Consider the following 21,092-nt stretch of genomic DNA (forward strand, 5'->3'; position numbering starts at 1 on the left):
AGAAATTACATAGCACTTATTTTCAGTGCTCTGGACAAAAAAAAAAGGTCACAAGAGATTTCTCTTTAAAAAGGAACAATTCTGAACATCTGTCAGAACAGAAAGTCTCTGACATCGATGGAGGTGCTTGAAAGAGCACATCCTACCCTGCAACCATCACCTTTTCTCTCCTTCACTCCTGCAGGAACTAAAAAAAGGACTTTCTTCTCACATCTGTAGTCTCTCTTATATAGTGAATTACACAGATAAGTGATATTCCTGAGTCATGTGATCGCTGAAGGTAGGAAGTCAAGAAAGGGCATCAAGAGATCTGCATGGTTAAATGGGGAACTCTTGGGCAAGCTCAAGTGGAAAAAGAAAGTGTACAGATCATGGAAGGAGGGGCAGGCCACTTGGGAGGAATATAGGTCTGTTGTCAGAGGATGTAGGGAGGCAACTAGGAAAGCTAAGACCTCCTTGGAATTAAACCTTGCAAGAAAGGTCAAGGACAACAGAAAGGGCTTCTTCAAATACATTGCAGATAAAACTAACACTAGAGGCAATGTAGGCCCACTGGTGAATAAGGAGGGTGCCCTGGTGACAGAGGATAAGAAGAAGGCAGAGTTACTGTATTCCTTCTCTGCCTCAGTCTACACTGCTATACTGCTGGAGGCTATCCTGATGAGCCCTGAGGCTCCTGAGGAAGTCAGGATAGAGGAGGAGTCTACCCTGGTTGATGAGGACTTGGTTAGGGACCAGTTAAGCAACCTGGACATCCATAAATCCATGGGATGGATGTAAGAGAGACTTTACTCGCAAATGAATCCTGATGGGATGCACCCACGGGTGCTGAGGGAGCTGGTGGATGTCATTGCCAGGCCACTCTCCATCATCTTTGTTAAATCGTGGGGAACAGGAGAAGTGCCTGAGGACTGAAGGAAAGCAAATGTCACTCCGGTCTTCAAAAAGGGCAAGAAGGAAGACCCAGGTAACTATAGACCGGTCAGCCTCACCTCCATTCCGCAAAAGATAATGGAACAACTTATCCTTGGTGCTGTCTCTAGGCATATCAAGGATAAGAGGGTCATTAGGGGCAGTCAACATGGCTTCACTAAGGGGAAGTTGTGCTTGACAAACCTGATAGCCTTTTATGAGGACATCACCCAGTGAGTGCATGATGGTAGAGCAGTGGATGTGGTCTATCTTGACTTCAGTAAAGCATTTGACAGTCTCCCACAGCATCCTCACAGCTAAACTGAGGAAGTGGGGTCTGGATGATTGGGTAGTGAGGCGGATTGTGAACTGGCTGAAAGATAGAAGCCAGAGAGTAGTGGTCAATGGGACAGAGTCCAGTTGGAGGCTTGTATCCAGTGGAGTCCCTCAAGGGTCGGTACTGGGACCAGTACTGTTCAACATATTCATCAATGACTTGGATGAGGGAATAGAGCGCACAGTCAGCAAGTTTGCTGAAGACACTAAACTGGGAGGAGTGGCTGACACACTTGAAGGCTGTGCTGCCATTCAGAGAGACCTGGACAGGGAGAAATTTAATTATATACAACAAGGACAAGTGTAGAGTCTTGCATCTGGGTAAGAACAACCCCATGTACGAGTACAAGTTGGGGACTGAAGTGTTGGGGAGCAGCACAGGTGAAAGGGACCTGGGGGTCCCGCTGGACAGCAGGATGACCATAAGCCAGCAATGTGCCCTTGTGGCCAAGAAGGCCAATGGCATCCTGGGGTGTATTAGAAGGGGTGTGGTTAGTAGGTTGAGAGAGTTTCTCCTCCCCCTCTACTCTGCCCTGGTGAGGCCGCATCTGCAGTATTGTGTCCAGTTCTGGGCCCCTCAGTTCAAGAAGGACAAGGAACTGCTTGAGAGAGTCCAGCGCAGGGCCACAAAGATGATTAAGGGAGTGGAGCATCCCCCTTATGAGGAAAGGCTGAAGGAGCTGGGTCTCTTTAGCTTGGAGAAGAGGAGACTGAGGGGGGACCTCATTAATGTTTATAAACATGTAAAGAGTGACTGTCATGAGGATGGAGCCAGGCTCTTCTCACTGGCATCCAATGATAGGACAAGGGGAAATGGATATAAGCTGGAACATAGGAGGTTCCACTTAAACATGAGGAAGAACTTCTTCCCAGTAAGGGTAACAGAACACTGGAACAGGCTGCCCAGAGAGGTTGTGGAGTCTCCTTCTCTGGAGATGTTCAAAACCCGCCTGGACGTGTTCTTGTGTGATCTGATCTAGGTGGTCCTGCTCCGGCAGGGGGATTGGACTAGATGATCCTTTGAGGTCCCTTCCAATCCCTAACATTCTGTGATTCTGTGAATTGACTAACTAGAGAGCATTCTTACTTTAGGGCGTTTGGATCTATGAGCACAGAATAAAAGGAAGCCGGGGTAACTAACTCACAGCTTTAGATGCCAGTGTGAACATCAACGGTGACAGGCACCATCACTGAAAGAACAAATGCAAATAGATAAAGGGGTCTATACATCGTGAGTTGACATAAAATTTGTCAGAGGCCATTTGTACAAAACAATAATGTCAGAGATCAAATGCAAATTAATGGTCTTAGAGTTCCTTCTTCACTTATCACATCTACCTCTTAAGCTTTTCTGTAAGAGGCTTCAAATACTTCAGAAGGAACAGAAGCCATTTTGGGAGATGATACAGGTAGCTGTAGCAGAGTGACAAATAAATACCCATCTCGGACTTGTTAGAAGTCTTATAACTTTAGATGAAGAAAGGAAAAAGATGGACCTTCAGAGCAGGCTTTAGACAGATACTAGAAAAGTGAAACAGAAGGAAACAGAGTTCTTACTCAAAAGATGACGTAATTGTCATCTCAGATATTATACAGAACAAAACATGGAACTATAATATTGTTTCAATAATGTACAGCTTGCTCAGGAAAAACAAACAGGGAAAGAAAGAAGGAGATGTCACGCTACATCAAACTGCACCTACATAGTTCAGAAATAAATTAGAAGCAGACTTTTAAACATCTTGGTAGGGCAATCAAAAGAGGAAGAAATCAGTCATGCTATATATGAGGGTCGAACAAATGGGTTTTGCAGAGAGGGATGAGATACTTCACATCTCATCTCTTTCAATCTTCACTAAAAAAGCTTCTTGCAGCTTAAATTTCTGTTATGCCTATGATCACACTGAATTAAAGGAAAAAGTAAAAGTGAAGAATGAATTGCCTTTGCATTCTTGATTTCATCAAGATTTAGCTTGACACTAAAGTTAATTGAGTTAAATGAAATAAACGGAAATATTTTATTAAGCTCTGGAGTGTGCTCATAAAATGCAGCATTTTATCAAAGTCAATCCAGAAGGAGACGACTATTTGGAGAGCTTTTCATACACATAAAATTAGGAAAGCCAAATGTTATCAGACACCACGAAACAACTGAGCACTGTCCAGTCTCCTCAGAGCTTGCTTTTTCACTAGTTCGTGTTTTAGTTGTGGTGGTGACAATTCTAAAACTTTATTTTTCATTTATTCTAGAATACTAAGAAAGCATTTAATGTGCAATAAGCTTCCAATGTGACATCAAATTAAGCTGTCTGGTTAAACTTATAGTTAACAACCTAGTTTATTTAAAGCTATTGTTTAGCTCTTCTAAAAACAAAAGCCATTATGCTTCCTGAAGACTTTATTCCCTCTGCCTTATTATCTGCTCGTCTAAACAAATGTCACAGCTGCACTTCTCCAAGGGACTGTAAACTACAAGGCGAAATTTCCATAAGCTGCCATACAGACAGTCTTTCAGAATGCAATGCAAGACAAGTGTTAAATTTCATTAATATCAACTAGTGCAAGTGAGCTTTCAAAATAGATAGAAATTCCTTTGCTGCAAAACTGTTAAAATATTCCACACCAACGCCCATGAGCTGTTGATCTCAGAGCTTAAAATGTTTTAAAAAAATCTGATTCTGAGAAGGCAAATTGAACATCCTCCCATCATTTACAGCAGTTATTATTTTGGGGGAGAGATGAGACAAGGGAGTAGAAGGGAGTAGCTGGAGAAAGCAATATCTAATTAAACCACTGCATGAATGCTCTTTGAAAAAACATACTGCAATAATTAAACATCACAAGCCAAAACCTAGATCTGTCTCCTATATCTCAACAGAAAAGTTCAAACATGTAAACATATACATATTTATACCCTCATTGGTGGAGGCAGAGCTACCTAACAAAGGTATTCCGAAGTCAAAAGAAAAATTATTACAGCTATCATGCACAGCATATTTGTAGATGCCACGATTTTCAAGCGTTTCCTGTCAGAATCTTTTGAGGAGTACCCTTTAGTACAATTTTTTTAATATGCAAAAACGTAATAGTTACTACAATCATTCATTAAGAAACAGACATATTTCACAAGTGATGTTTAGTGAGAGAAGGATGGAAATCTCAACCTAGAATTAGTGGTTTTTGTCTAATGCAAGCAAGCCTGATTTAAATACTGATGCTGCTTCAGAACAATGATTTAATCTGTTAGCTTTACAGAATTTAGGTTAAAGTGATGAACTTTACCATTAATAACATATCAGGATAAATACCTCTAGGCCAAAATCAGAGACAGAACCTGAGGATACAATTACAGCTGATTCCATAATGTTTTCAAGTAGATCATAGAATCATAGAATAGTTAGGGCTGGAAGGGACCTTCAAAGGTCATCTAGTCCCACCCCCCTGCAAGGAACAGGGATATCTCCAACTAGATCAGGTTGCTCAGGGCCTCATCCAACCTGGCCTTGAACGTCTCCAGGGATGGAGCATCCACCACCTCTCTGGGCAACCTGTTCCAGTGTTCTACAACCCTCATGGTAAAAAATTATTTCCTAATATCCAACCTGAATCTACCTCCCTCTATTTTAAAACCATTACCCCTTGTCCTATCACAACAGGCCCTCCTGAACAGCCTCTCCCCATCTTTCTTGTAGGCCCCCTTGAGGTACTGGAAGACCGCTATAAGGTCACCCCGGAGCTTCCTCTTCTCCAGGCTGAACAGCCCCAACTCTTTCAGCCTGTCCTCATAGGAAAGGTGCTCCAGCCCTCTTATCATCTTCGTGGCCCTCCTCTGGACTCTCTCCAACTGGTCCATGTCCTTCTTATGTTGGGGACTCCAGAACTGGACGCAATGCTCCAAGTGAGGTCTCACAAGGGCAGAGTAGAGGGGGAGAATCACCTCCCTCGACCTGCTGGCCACGCTCCTCTTGATGCAGCCCAGGACACGGTTGGCCTTCTGGGCCGCAAGAGCACATTGCCGGCTCATATTGAGCTTCTCGTCCACCAGTACTCCCAAGTCCTTCTCCTCAGGGCTGCTCTCGATCCATTCTCCGCCCAGTCTATATTTGTGCCTGGGATTGCCACGACCCAGATGTAGGACCTTGCACTTGGCCTGGTTAAACTTCATGAGGTTGGCATGGGCCCACCTCTTCAGCCTGTCGATATAAGAGACTGCCCAATCCCAAAGTAAGAATAGTAGATATAAGAGATATAAGAGATATAAGAGACTGCTAAGTAGATATAAGAGACTGCCCAATCCCAAAGTAAGAATAGTAATAGGACAGAAAAGAGAAATAGAAATGCAATATACAGAGATCTTAGAGCTTTTCTTCCAAACTACTTCACAACAAAAAATCTTCTCCACTGCAGCAGAGAAACAAAATTAGATAGCACTCTGACATCATTTCCCCCTCCAGACTGTAGTAATTGTGAACCTATCCCTACACGCTACATGGCTTGAGAAACAAACCCTTTCACAGAGTCTAAAGAATAATAAAGACTATTGCTTATATGCAAAGCTATTTTATTTGCAAGTAAGAAATATTGAAGTACGTATTTTTTAACAAAATAGGGGATAAGGAATCAGAAACGGGAAAAAAATAATATTTGATCATGGAACAACAAGGAAATAGTACGATTTGTCTGTGGAAAGAAAAACGCAGTTTTGGTATGCATCAAGTGATCTATTTCCAATGACAGGACAATATTAGTACTGCTGTACATTATACTGGTGAGATTTTATCTGGGGCACTTAACATAATTTGGTTACTATGTTCAAGAAACATTAATTTGGTGGTAGTAGGCTACCAGAATATTGAATAGAGAAAAAAAAAACGAAAACAACCATGTGAAAGGAGACACTGACCATTTCAACATTAAGAAGTTAAGCCTGCCAATAAGTAATCTGCAGCACTGGGGCTAACTGGAAAACACTACCTATGGTTTAAAACACCCTCCAAACACGGTGTTGCACCCAGCAGTCTGGTAGAAATAATCTCTGTCCCCTGCTAACTCCAGAATGGCATCCAGGAACCGTTTGGTCCAGAGCCACGACCATGATAAGGACCAATTTGCCAAGCCAAATATTGAGTGCCAGCAACCAGGACTGTTCCCTGGCACTAAATTTATTAGAATAAAGGTAGCCTCTCAAGTCATGATTCCTTTGTTCCATTCATCATTCTTCCAGCCCAGTTTGATGGCTGTTCCAAAATTGCATCATGTTTCTAGACCATGATACACGTATACCTGTGTATATAGCTAAAAAAATAGCTTTGGTAACTAAAGCAGCTTAGTGAAACAGTCAGTCAGTGCCGCCCACAGAGGCTCATTTTCCTTGCCAAGAAGAAAGACAGATTAATGTACATGAAAATCCATATAGTCATAACTAGCTGCTCCTAATACTGTTCATTAAGATCTTTTGATGACAAACATCCTAAGAAAGCTTGCCTGTTTCCTTAGAGAATAAGGGTTGAGAACACAGTTGATTGCCTTCCTGAAGTATTTACACAAAGCAAACGCTGGGGGATGAGGTGAGCTAATAAAGCTAATGGGCAACATCGGCAAGAATAATTTGGGTATATAAACTGCAGGAATAAATATAAGGTAGAGAGTAAAAGGAGATTTAGAGCCAGAAGATGAATGGGGAATTTAACAGGTTTCCAATAGCATTATCTAAGCTAAAACAAGTTCTATGTTGAGACTTCACCAATCCATGAAAAGGATTTTATGTCATTGTAACCTTCAACAATTTTATGACCAAAAGGGTCCTTCTAGCCTTACACCTCTGTGTAAGAGCAGGCATACTCTAAACAAGCATAAGGCACTAATCAGCAGAGTGTTAGATTCTGCCTTACTTTTTCCTAGAGCTTCTCTTCTAACACTTCTCTATTTCTTAAGAACAGCTGTCACCTTGTGCGCATCTTTTCATACCACAAGAGACTACATTTATTCTCACAGGAATCCAAGTCTATGCTGTAGTACATCACAGGTTTTAATAGTTTCTCAAGAACAATCCTAAAAACAGTCTGCAAGCTGCAAGTGGTACAGCCTCACTTGTAACTGTTTTACCAAATAAGTTGTTATTAAACACCAGATTCATAATGAGTAGTATCTCCACAATTAAGCCTTCTGCCCCAGCATACCTGCCCCTGAATGCAATTTGATACGGAATAGCACACCTTCCCATTCAAACCAAAATCGTGTCGCGCTCTCAACTGCATATATAAAACAAATTCTTGATTCCTCTCTTTTTATCAGTAATACTCTGAATAAAAATGATACAAAATGAGAGATATTTTGGATATTAATCAGAATTAGAAATGATACATAAACAATGAGACAATAGATAAGTAGTAATAATTGTCAGTTAAAAATACTGCAACAATTGTCTCCTCAGAATCTATTTCAACAAAAGGAAAATAAGCAGAAGTCTTGAAACTAACTAAAAATTACAACAGTATTACAAAACTAGGTAATATAATGCTAATGAAAGAAATGTTATTAATGAAAGAAATGTTATGTTAACCCTTAGTGAGGCTCCTAACAGGTAGCACCAATTTTAGGACCTCCAGATCTACAGCGAATCACCACTAGCTGAGCTACGTAGCGAAACTTCACTGAAAGATCACAGAGTCATGTATTTCTAAACAGATACTCCAGTAGCGATATTCAGTTACATTTATTTAAGGGGACAGCCATATAATACACAAGAGAACTTTATCCTCTGCAAAGGCAGGACTCTAGAAGTTACCTTAAGTACTCTACGGTAAAGAGTAGCTATGATTGTAATTTGTCTTAATACTGCAAAGCAGTTTCATGACCTTATATGTGCTCAATAGCATGCAATGTGTCTTCATTGCAACTTCAAAACCCAAAGACTTCATTATTATGCAGTGTATTAATTGAAATGAATTCTCCCAAGTTTATTTTAGACTGGACACTAAGCTCACAAAAAGTGGAAAAAGGAATCCAAAAGACTACGTGTTCTAATTTCTGATTAGAAATGTATGAAATAGTTTCGATTACCTAAAAAATCTTCAGACAGAGATGGAGTCCTAAGCTGATACATCTCACTATTTAGACAATGAACAAAACAGAGATCTCTAACCAGGGCAAAGGGAGCTGTGGAACCCTGTAACCATATGTCTAATGGAGACAGGAGGAGAGCTAAAGCTCTTCCTGTCTCCTTGGTAGAAGTCCACTTGGATAAGTGTGACTCTTTCATTAGCCCTTAATCACCTAACACCCAGGTGACACCTTGTATCAATAATGAGCTCTTTCAAGAGCTTGCTGATATTTCCATAAGATTAATATAGAAGCGCAAATAATCATATCTGTCCAAAAAGCATTTGTCTATAGATGTGGTTTTCACTTCTCAAAAATCTATTCATCTCATTCCTGATTTGCCAGCCTTTGCTATTGCTATGTAACATTAACCCTGAATTTAAGTCTTAGAGTTAGTACTAATTTTTTCAGTTTCATTTCAACCCAATGTTTGTAAGTAACAGCAATTTAAGGGAGTAGGCAGCTTAACTGAATTCAATGTCTGCTAGACCATACATTTATATGAAGTAGCCTAAAAAAAAGACAATGTTTTGCTGAGGATAAATCTTTAATATATTTATACAAATAATGTATTTGAAATCAGGTTGTGTAAAATGGGTGTGGGCAAGTGTATACGTATTTAGTCAGCCTACCACCAAGCATTCATGCATACTTGACCTTATCTTTTTCAAACAGACACAGTACGCTATCTTTTTGTGTAATTCAGCCTGTGAGGACTTATTTTGATTTATTTCAGGAACATCCAAAATACCTTTGCTTATTTCCTGTGTTCTTCAGAACTCAGCAGGATATCAACAGATAGTGCTATTGTCAGTAAGTATCCTGCATTGCCAAATGGCTGGAAAAACAAGAGTCCCTATTTTGCCATAGTTCCTGCTGGACCAACTGTCAATGTGCAACAGTTTGGCTCACCTTGCCATTATTAGATATAATCAGTTCCTTGAGTCTCCTGCTTGGCAGGTGGTAAAGAAGTAAAATTTCCCCACTTCCTGGAGGAAGACAGTCTGCGAAGAACAAAACAAAAACCTTTCTGCACTGTGGTCTTACTCAAACCTGGTTGAACGTGTTTTGGTTTGGTTTGGTTTTGGTTTGGTTTTTTGGTTGTTTTTTTTTTTTTTTTTTTTTACAAAAAAACCCAACATACAAACTTTTGTCCTTTCAATACAATAATCCCTAGTAGTTCTCTGCTTTGTTTCTCTCTAGGCTTTTTCTCAGGTGATTTCCAAAATGGAGCATGTCTGTCTTTTACTGAAACAGTTCACAATAGACGTTACCATGATCCCATACACACATCAGCTGAGGAAAGATGGACTTTTATGTTCAATACATTTTATAAACAGCCTGCACTTTCCTAGATTACTGGAAATGAGCTGTTCAAGTTCCTCTAACTCTGGCAAGGATAGTGTCAGCTAAAGATTCTTCTGTGTCTTAAAGTGTCAGCCAACCAAGCCCACGTTATAAAAATGCAAAGGAATGTTTCTCAAAATGATTATAAATCCCTTGGGATTCCATGATAGCTACAACACTTCCTTATTTTAAATATTAGCTGCCTTTGTTACAATGAAATAATGAGATAAGTCTTCTTTTTCTACAGCCATGTTTTTGAACTCTCTGAAAACCACATACAACTCAGGTGAACAATTCTTATGTCCAATACTTACTGGAAGGTACATTCAATACCTGGAAGAATGACATGTATTCATGCTGTTCATCATCACACAAAAGAAGGCACTAACAGCATGGATACAAGGAAGCAGATGACAGATGAGAGAGAGAACGGAATATTTTGTGGTTTAGATTTTACAAAACTCAGAACTCAAAGTGAAACATGAGCAACTAGACCACTATCAAATTCTCCAGCCTTCTTTCAAGCGTAGCCCTGAGTGTAAGCTTTGTGCACAACTGTCACAAATCATCCTTTCATTGGTGTAATCAGAGCAAATATCACCGTCAAAGAGTATCCATTAATTACCTTTTTATTTTAATTCCCCATCAGCATTTCACACATACAGGTTAAATTATAGTTTAGAGGTAGAAATTAATAGTTTAAAGAGAATGCCTGTTTTCATACAGGAATGGCAGCAGTTATCAGATTATTCAGGTAATTATTTTTTAATATGCAGTACATCTGCATATTGAGCAGTATTAGAGATATTCCCCCACTACATAGTACTACATAAGTATTCTTAATAGAGATTACTAAAACTTCTCTACTTTCTTGTTCTTTAGCTGCAGAATATAAGGAAAATTGATTGCATATAGGCAAACTTTTTCTGTGTTCTGCAATTCAGATACTATAATTTCCAAACTGAAGAGAGTTACAGAGTATAAAAGGTAAAATACTACGTCACAACTGTCCAACAGTCTTATATAGCAAGGGATTTTTCTGAGGCACAGACCAATATGGATTTCATTACACTGGATCTACACTGAATCAACAGGCAACTTATGACACAAAACATATGACATAAAATGCCTAGGTAAATTAACATTGCACGGAAAATTTTGTGCACAGGGTCAATTATATTTCTGCTCTCACAGAAATGAAAAAAACCACAGTTTATAGTAGTAATAGGTTCATGCTCACAATTAAATCATACTGTAAACAATTTATTAAAGACCCTTCTGAATTTCTCCCCTCCTCAAACAGTAAATGTAGTCTACAGAAAAGTTATATCTACCTTGAAAAGACAACATTTAATATTTCTAGATTAAGTTTGCATTGATTTAATCTTAGAGAAATAAAGTGGTCAAGAGAATGTTCTTTGTTTCATATGCTAGTATTGTTCCTAGAGACTATAAATCACTTTCATATTCCCATATCTAAATTTCTGGATATAGAAGTACTGGACTTTCACTTCAAACCATTTGTAGCTCACCTACTTACAGGATCTTTTCCACTGAACCTCTTGGCTTATGAGGATATATATTCTACATGTTTTAACATCTTAGTTGATAGTCACAATTTAGAAAGGGCAAAATGTTTTCATAAATCTGCTAGGACATTTACGATACAATTATATAAACACATCTAAATAGAAACTAAGAAGATTAGAGGCTGCAAACATATCTGTAACACCTTGTTGGAGCTTGCCAATGTGTGCCTTAGACATTCACTAGACAAAAGTATAACCCAGTAATAATTTTCTACAGACTAAAACATAAATCAGACACCTGAAGCTCAATCCGCCCACTTAGTTTAAGTGACTTCATCACTAGGATGATGCTCACCTCAGTGTAGTAACTCTACATTTATTTTTCGACCAGTTCTCTATTACACAGTCTCAGTGGAAGTCCATCTCTCACAAATCTATACTGACAATTCCATAAGGAACTGTGATATCTAGACAAAATTCTAGAAATGGATGTGGATGCCTATATCTAAAACTGTGAACCAACCCCTTTCACTCTGCTAAGTGATCCCTTAATCCTGGATGCTCTTTTGGATACACCTCAGAGTTCTGTTCCCTTCTGACAGTTCAATAGGCTCCCAAAATTCTACACTGTGCACATGTTCATCATAGACCCCTCTGAGCCCACTGTGATTCCTGTAGGACCTGATCTAGGAAATGTAATCTGATTACATCATTATTCACACTGATAGTTTCTGGCTAGCAGGTTTGGATTTGTTGGCTTTTTCTGACTATAAGGTGGAAGAGGTACCACCCTGCAACAGTTGCCTGGCTACTGAAGGGACAGCAACTTCGTTGTCTCTTCACCTGAAAGGATTCACATCCACAACTCTACCTCCTAGTGACGTGCAATTAAAGCATGCTCTAATTGCAAGGCCACTGGCTAGGTGTGGCATCCTCCACCATCACATAGAAATGGGACCACTGTGCACAAAAAAAACCACCCAAGCCCCCACAAAATAAACCAGAAAAAAGCATAATTCATGAGTTCAGAAGAAAAGTAAACATGAAAATACTCACTATTCTATTTAGAGTACTCAAGTCAGAGTCATAAATCCTTGACTTTTGTCCCTGTAGCTACTACTAACAAATAGAATCAAACAATCATTAAGTGAAAAACAAATAATTCCTCAAATGGGACTGAAATAAAGAAATCCCTTTTCCATCTGAATGGTCTAAGCAATCTGCAATAAAATCACAGTGTCATAAAAATATGTTTGTGAGAGAGACTGAGAAGTCACCTTAGCTATCCTTGGAAATATTTGTCTAATTGTCTCATTCCTTCCATTGATGGAAATTCCACAGCCTTCATAGGTAACCCATCTCCATATTTATCTACCTTTAGTAGTCTAGAGATTTGTTTACGTGAAACATCTCTTACAACAGTGTAAACTCATTCATTATGCTTAGTTCACTCTCTACCCAACTCTCTGTTATAATCTTTTGTATATTTCAAGACTTTTATCATGTTTCTTCCTAAATCATATCTTCACTCAACTAACAAATCCAATTGTCTCAGCTTTACAATATTTGCTTAACAGAATCTCAGCTGCAATATACAAAGTCAAACCTTGCTTTGTATTTTCCTGGGAGGAGAGAGATGTAGAGTTGAATAAGATTTAAAAAGTTGAACTGAGGTCTCCAAGCACCTAGCTCTTATATAAAAGCTAGGCACCACAGCCACTTGAAGAGTGAATCCTGCTCACTTTTTTCAAAGAATACTATATATCTAGCAGGTAACTTCAGGTATAGAATTTGGACCACTGGTTGTCCTTGTCATTCTGTTCCAGCTTTCTAAAAGGAGTTCAAATGCAAATATCTGTGATGAGAATTTCTCATTAACTTCTCTTAGATGGCTCTGTGGTCAGCATATAGCCTTTTCACCCTTTGAGATGCATACTTTGGCATTGTACACAGAGCTTGGCAACCCAGTGTTGGGTTTCGCATTGTATTTCAGGTTCAGGAACCGAAAATATAGGAAATAAATAGAAGTTGCAGATATAGGAGATGTCTGTGTTAAACATTGGAACACAGCGGCAGCATCTTCAAGATTAAAATGACTAAGCTAGTTCCAGAGTCATAAATAAATTAGTTGCATTTGTATGGCTAGGCTGCCCTCAGGACCCTTGATGGAGGGCAGCATCATGCACTGCTGGATGGAGCTGAACTCATCACTACTGGGGATCTCCAGCTCTCTAAGGCAGATTCTAAAGAAGCAGGGCAAAGGACTTATCCAAATACTTTAAGAATAGCTTAAGGCTTAAGTCATAGGAACTCTGAAGCAGAACTATTGTAATTCAAAAAAGCACTCAGGTAGGAAAGTAGGCATCAGTCAGGTAAGATGAAAGCACATATTTATGGTGTGTTTAAATGCTTAGCTAAATTAAGACACTTCCCGGATTTTGACCCAATGTGGTCAATACGAGTATATACTGACAGAAGAACAGCTTACTGAGAAGGGTGGCAACTGAACAATTGGAAAGAGATTGGTCATCACTGCACCTCTAATTAAGAAAGAAATTGCAGACTATCTAAAAGACTGTAAACTTATTTTTCAGCCTCTGTCTTTAAAAGTGATTCTAAGATCTCCCTATGAACAGCATTTTAAATACAACTACTTATTTTTTCATTTATTGTGTAAAAGCTAGATTTAAGAAGTGAGGGCAATTTTCTTCTGAGATTTGTTGTCATTTGGATGTCTCATGACAGTTAGGTCTCTTGGCTGGTCAGACAGCTGCCGAGACAGCTCTGATCATCTTCAGCACTGGGACAAAGATTTGGCTTTCAAAGGACAATAACTGTCATAGGACATCAAGACAATATAACACAAGGTCATCTTGCAGGTAGCTGGAATCTGTTACATCATGAATTTTCAAAAGTTTAGGCAAGCCTTGAAACTTTACTATGTGTTCAGTAGCAAGTAGGTCACTAAAGTAATGCGCTTTAGGTATTCTTGTAATAGCAGGTGTTGACCTGTCATTTAAAGCTTCCTATTCGTAGGCCATAACACAATACTCACTGTAAGACAATGTTGGCATAGCATATGATCATCATTGCAGACAGGATAAAGTAACAGCAGGAATAGTACTACGCATATATAAGTGAACGTTACAATCTATTCATATCATCTTAGTTTTAGCTGGGGTAATTATGTTAGATGACCGGAAAATACATTGGATGTACAAGGCAGAGATAGGCCTGGACTTTTCACTGACAAAAAAAGTCAGTAGAAGCAAATCTAGTACAAAGTGGCTAGACATCATTTTTATTTTATTCCATGAACTCCAATGGAATAAAATTCCATGAACCTTATTCCAGTTTGAAAAAAGCACTATAAAAATAAAACACGAGACCAAGCATGACATGACATCACCCAGAAATTCACATTAAGTGACTAGTTAACATCAGCTTCTGAGAGTTTTATCTGAATAGCAATTTCAAGACAGTTCTGTCAAACAGAACACACAATACTTAAAAAAACCCACCAAAACTATCTACAGCAAGCAGTGTCTACAGTATCTACAGGAAACAGTCGAGCATAGCGCAGGAAAGCCCACACTGGTGGAGGCCGTGCTGCTTCTGAAATGAGCTATCTCTAAGTTAGCCATAGAAGTACAAGATCACAGCCTAGTCTTGCGGAGAGGATTGCCTCTCAGCTAGGTTTACTGGGTTGGGTACGGTGTTGCGCATGACAATTTTAGCATGGAAGTTATTACCTTCATTCAGCCTTGTGCTGTAATATATAGACATAGTTTGGCTTGAGACATACTCATGCATCTCTACGCTGCACTGTTGACCAGTGTAAAGATTCTGTATGAATGATATTTAATAGAAACATGATCCAACCAATTTCCAACAGAGACACATCTCTAAGCTCCAAGATATAGACTGAGTCATGGTAGAGCATGCCTAAACAAATTATGAAAGGAAAGCTTTTATACATAAGAGATCTTAATTCAATCAGAAAGTCATACAGCTAACCTCTTTGCAGAAACTGCCCATAATGTGTACTTGTTGCCAAATGCTATAAAAAGCCTGTAAAGGTTTTTCAAAAGGTTTTATTTCATATAGAAGGCTTTAGCTTGAAGGATAGCTAAGGAATAGCGGTACATTTCAGTGGAGAAGTCATGAAGCTGCAGGGGGGGGGTGAGGGGGGGTGCGTGCCACGGGAGGAGAATAAACTAGTGTAAACCTTGGCTGGATGCTGAGGTGTGGCTCAGATTTTTGTCCAATAATATATTCTTTACTATTTATGATTTAATATTCATTAGTGCAAGGATTTTTAGATGAAGAAAATCTGCTAAAAGATAAAAACTGACACGCATTCAGAAGCTAGAATGCTCTCAGACACTGACTTTAACATAATTTTTTTCTTCTGAGAGAGCGCTTCAGAAACTAATTGATTCTTTATAGATATCTCGGAGAAAAAACTTTTTTTTGTCAAGGTTTTCCATTGTCAAAAATGTATCAGAAAAGATTTACAAATAGCAACAACGTGCAATTCCTTCGAACAGAATAAAACATTTTGTATGCCACTTCCTGTATCACTTGCACAGATTTTTAAAGGATTAAGACCCAGAGAAAATCAGGAGACCAGAAGGAGATAAAAAGTTTGATATTTATTTTGCTCTTCCTTTTCATAACTCATTTTAATACCAACAGGGTGGAATCAACTACAACAAAGTCAATGAACTAATTGTTTGCCCTAAAGATTTTATTTATCAATAGTGGACTATGAGAGATGACTAAATACCTGGAATGGCAAAGTATCTGTGAAGCCTGTGATTTTGTGTCTTTTCTTTGGTGCTAAACAAATTAAGGACAAAATTCCAAAACTCAAGGTGAGGTCATCAGAAACTGATTCAATAGGAGGAACTGAATTTATCAGAAGAAATAGACATCTACATGTGAGCTGGCCACGCCAGACCTACTGTGTTCTCAATAGTGGGAAGTCAATGCTTTTAATGTGTGATTGATCTTATTACACAGGGGACATCAATAATAGGTCAAACGAATGTCTCCTGGTATATAACTGACGTCGAAGGTTAGATGAGACTAAATATACCTTTTGTGTTTCTGTAATTAATAAGTCATAAAACAGGTTCAATAGAAAGTTACTTCCAAGCATTAGCTTTCCTAAAGCTTAAAACAAGACTCAGCAGAATCATTATGTAATAATTTGTAGGCACACCATGACACTTCTGTCTGATAAAAATATTTGCCTGTAATATTTCATTAAATTTAAAGTTACTGTGTAGCAACTATAAGAGGTTGACGGCTGCCAAGAGCTGTGAGGTTGCTGAATAGAATAGTATTTCTGGAGCCTTGCCCAGACTTGAGACAAAATTTGACTCATCTTCATGCATACATTTGCAATATAGCTCCAAACTAAAATAAGGTTTTAAATCCATCACGAGGTTCTAGTGATATCATATTAGAATAAGAATTGATTATAATATCAACAGAAGCTTCTAAGTGACTCTAGAGAGAAAGGTGGTATTTCCATGGCTCTATTCATTGTGATGTTTGTGACCTTGAGTTGTGTTCTCCCAGAATGCACATGCCTCAAGCACTGATTCCATTGTTGTTAGCAGGATAATTATAATTTATTTCTTTTTACTACTTCAGATTATATTAGCAAATATCACAGTACATAGGAAATACTGTGGTTGGGAAGGCTATACATGCAATTATTTAGAAACTGTAGGATAGGAATTGAGCTAGATCAGGACTGATGAATTTATCATATCTATTCTTGCTTTAATTTTCAGTTAACAAACTTCCAACAAAAAACGGAGATAAAAATTAAAAAAGAGAGATGAACAAAGAGTAAATATTAAAATTGCATGACACTTACATGACAACATTCTGTTCAATCTGCTTATATGTTGTAGCATTTTATTCAACCCTTTTCTGACTTATCTGTTCAAACTGCAAGCTTCTTGACATCTTTCTTGTCACTTATTGAATGCTTGTGCACTTTTGAGTACAAGGAGAGTCCCAGTCTCAAATAAGATTTTTAAGCATCACCATGATACAAACAGTAATAAGGAATGCCTCTGAAGAGCTAAGTAGCTAATATTTCATCTTTTTTTAATAGGTAATCTTCTGATCTGCACTCTGAAGAGATCAGCAAATAATAAACTGGGAATGGAGATAAATATTTTTTTTTCTAATTACTGAAGTATCTCTTTTTCCAAGTATCACATCACCCATCAAAAGATGGAAGCACCAAACCCTATGAGTTCAAGGAATCCCATGAACTCTAGTCTCTGTTTCTTGTATATACGTAATTTGATTACAATACTTCAACTGGATAGACAAGCAGGTTCCAAAACCACTTGTACTTTTACTGAGAAAAGTTGTTCTGCAGTTTTTCGGATGGGTAAACTACTTAACTGCTGCTCTGGATTTTTAAAAAGAATTGGTGAACAATAATACAGTAAAAAGTTATCAACATGCACTTTTCACAATATATTAATGCACCAGTTTTAGTCACAAGGCTCATACTGGTCAGTTGAACTGCACCATTTTGACATATGGTAATTATAACAGTGGAGAAGAAAAGGCTCAGAAAGACAGAAAGGAATTACAACTCATGATGTTAAAACAGTATTAACAATAGATACTGTAGCAAAATACTGTCTTTTGTTACCACTATGCAGTAATACAACAGTTCAAGTTATTCTCACTATTTTGTTTAATTACTATTAAAAAATGCAGCATTTACTCTTACCACTGAGAAGCCAGTGTGGAAAAGATATCAGTGGTTTCAGGTTCTTGGAACAGTTTCAAAAGTTCTGGTTCAGATGATAAATCAGCAAGGATCCTTAACTCAATATGGGAAAAATCTAGAAAACAGAGTGCTAAAATAGATCTACTGCTCTAAAATAAAAAAACATATCTGCATTTTAACCAAACTACCACAAATTAAAACGCAAGCCTGGACTGTTCAGTCATTTCCTCGTGCTCAAAAAAAAACAGATGCCTGTAAAAAGCTCATCCTGAAGAAGTTATATTCCAGCTACAGATCACAAGGCGTCCGATTCCTTCATTTTCTTCAGGTGCTCTTTGTTTCTACTGACAAGGCTTACATATCATCCACTTCCAAAACACACTAAGGAGTATACATCATATAATAACATTAACTGATACTAAGAGGTTTGGTAGCCTTGTAAAATATAATGTCATCCAAAGGAGAGGGGAAAAAGAAGACAGAACTGCAAACATTAATACATATGAGAATAATAATACATACTGAGAATAATAATACATACTGAGAATAATAATACATACTATCTTACCTGCTGCTAAAAATGTATATCCTTTTTCTGAAACAAATAATGTTCTTGGGGAAATAGTTGCTATTTCCTCTTCTTTTCCTAGAAAGGAGACAGACATTTAAGTCCCAAACCTCAGTCCAAAAATATGGTGTTGTAAACCATAGGAGACAGTCAACGACATACCAAACACACAACTGAAGCGACACAAATGGCAATGTAAGGAATGTAGCAGAGCACCAACTGCCAGATCATAATTATTTTACACTATCAGTCACGTACAACACCTTTATCTGTCATCCTTGCAATACCACTCACTCCTCTTTCAAAACCAAACCCTTCCTAAAACGCCAGATAACAAATATCTGCAATGACTCACATTATTCACAGATCACTTAATAAAGGAAGCATTCAGATTAGGAAGTGTCTATAGAGAGGAACTAAAAAAAATATATATATATTTTCTTATCTTTGAATATGCTGTAGAAATGTGTTAATAATCAAATTCTGAGTTACAGGTGGTAGAGGAATACAATATTGAGAACATACAGCTGATACAGGCATCCAAATTCTAATGACAGAAACGCCCTATAATATCACAAAGCAATAACGTCTGCTGACAAGGTATTAAAAACTCAGTGCATCCTGGGAATACCATTTGTATTGGTATTTTGTACTGGTATTGTAAAGGGATGGTTGGTTGAAACACAACAGAATTAATCTGGTCAGCATAAAAGTGGAAAAAATAAGTGTGTCTTGATACAGGAATGAAAAACTTAGATGTGTATTTTTGAGAAGCATACATTATACCGTTAACGAAACTGATTGGACTTCTTCCAGAAAGGCCTACATGCCACAGTTATGCACAGTGCCACCGGTTTACACAGTCACAGCTCACGCATTATTTTTAACAACTTTTAGAAAATACTTACAAAAATAAATCAGGTAGATAAAATAAAGCTGCTGTCAAACTTTTATATTGTCTTCAACAGACTCCGGTTTTATTATTTCAGATGCAGGGAGCAAACAGCTGTTAAAAGGTAAGTCTGCCCTTACCTGGGAACCAAGTGCAACAAATGAGCAGAATTTCTCTGCTATGGCTGTAGGTGTTCAAGAAGGAGAGTTCTTGTTGGCCAATCTCTCTTATATCTGAATCTGCTATTGTAGGTTTCTCTCTATCACTTGTGTCATGCTTTTCTAGACTTTACTTGGATTCTCTCTGAATCATCTGCCTTAAATCCATTTCCTTTATCAAAAACAACACTTCTGACTAATTATTGGGGTTTAGTTGTGAGTTTGATTAAAATGACCCAGCTTTAATGTCTCCTCAGGAAAAACCTTATAAGCTGAATAAACACAAATCCATCCCTAGAATATGTAATAGAATTAAGATGCCTAATTTCATCTGGAAACGGGATCAGTGAGATAGTCCAAGGAAATAAAAAACTCTGAAAGCTAATAAAACATAGTTTACCTTTTATATACTGTTTCTTTGTAATTCTAACTGGATGTTTAGAGATACCTTGAATATTCTACAAATAAGAAGAATGAAAATGCTTACTAAGTTAAAGTTTATGAAAACATCTTTATGAACAGTTTATAAGCAGCATAAGAACATTAGTGATACTAATGCCAACAAGTTTTTCCCCATATAATAAGATTAACCACTTTGCCTTTCAAAGGTATCTTCACACGTCATAAACTTTTGAATATTTACTCTTCTTTGACAATTGGGAGCTTGTAAGTACAATTTCTCACTGGCAGTCTTTCCAAATCCTAATCTCTGAATGCACCACAGAACATAATCAGTAACCCAATAAAAATAATTTTCTTCTTATTCTAACCCGTATTTTTTAGTTATGGCAGATGAGTTTCAAGGAAGGAGTACATGTGAACCCTGCCTTAAGCTAAGGGAACAGATTCTTCTTCCACACCTAGAATTTTTTCTAATATCTATTTCCACTTTTTTGAAATGCATGTTCAAATAAAAAAGGAGCTCTTTATTAACCACAACACATCAGTCAAGGTTAAAAGTGAGCACTAAGTTTATCAACAAACACTCAGGACTAGGAATAACAGATTTTTTTCTTTCAAGGTCTGGGTTCATACATCTCCAGTAAAGCATGAAAGATAACACACGACAGCTTCCTTCTTTTATGTCATTATGCCTCTTTATCTAGAAAGGTAACATTCAAGAGATATGTGTATCAAGGCCAATTTTTGTAGTTCCACGCAATTAATTTGGAAGTGGTTCAGGAATTAGATGAACATATTAATATTATGTAATACTTTACATTCAGGAAATGGGAATAGTGCTATATAATTTCCAAATCAGAACAATCATTTTTGATGTAATTTTTAACTCAAAGTTGTTATCTTAAACTTAAGAAGGATGTAATCAAACCGCAAAAGCTATTGAAATTTAAAGCAGAAGTAAAAGAACAAAACACTTAGAACAGGATCATTTCCAGTCTTAGTATCACGCTTAAAGTTCTACAATTAAAACTATTAAAGCTGAACATCTGCCAAAGCACCATACATGGATAGACAG

At 37.8% G+C, this 21,092-nt stretch overlaps 1 protein-coding gene across 1 annotated transcript in view; it reads right to left on the reverse strand.

Annotated features, from left to right (window-relative positions):
- POLN (DNA polymerase nu) overlaps positions 1-21,092 on the reverse strand; it is a 103,531-nt gene that overhangs the window by 45,376 nt on the left and 37,063 nt on the right. Inside the window, exons 15-17 of the mRNA XM_086611734.1 lie at positions 20,016-20,073; positions 18,566-18,643; positions 17,998-18,112 (exon numbers count right to left, since the gene is read on the reverse strand). Of these exons, the coding sequence (XP_086467860.1) occupies positions 17,998-18,112; positions 18,566-18,643; positions 20,016-20,073 (251 nt within the window). The remainder of the gene's footprint in view (positions 1-17,997; positions 18,113-18,565; positions 18,644-20,015; positions 20,074-21,092) is intronic.

The sequence above is a fragment of the Tauraco erythrolophus genome, chromosome 5 (assembly GCF_009769465.1).
Source record: "Tauraco erythrolophus isolate bTauEry1 chromosome 5, bTauEry1.pri, whole genome shotgun sequence".
Classification (NCBI taxonomy): Eukaryota; Metazoa; Chordata; class Aves; order Musophagiformes; family Musophagidae; genus Tauraco; species Tauraco erythrolophus.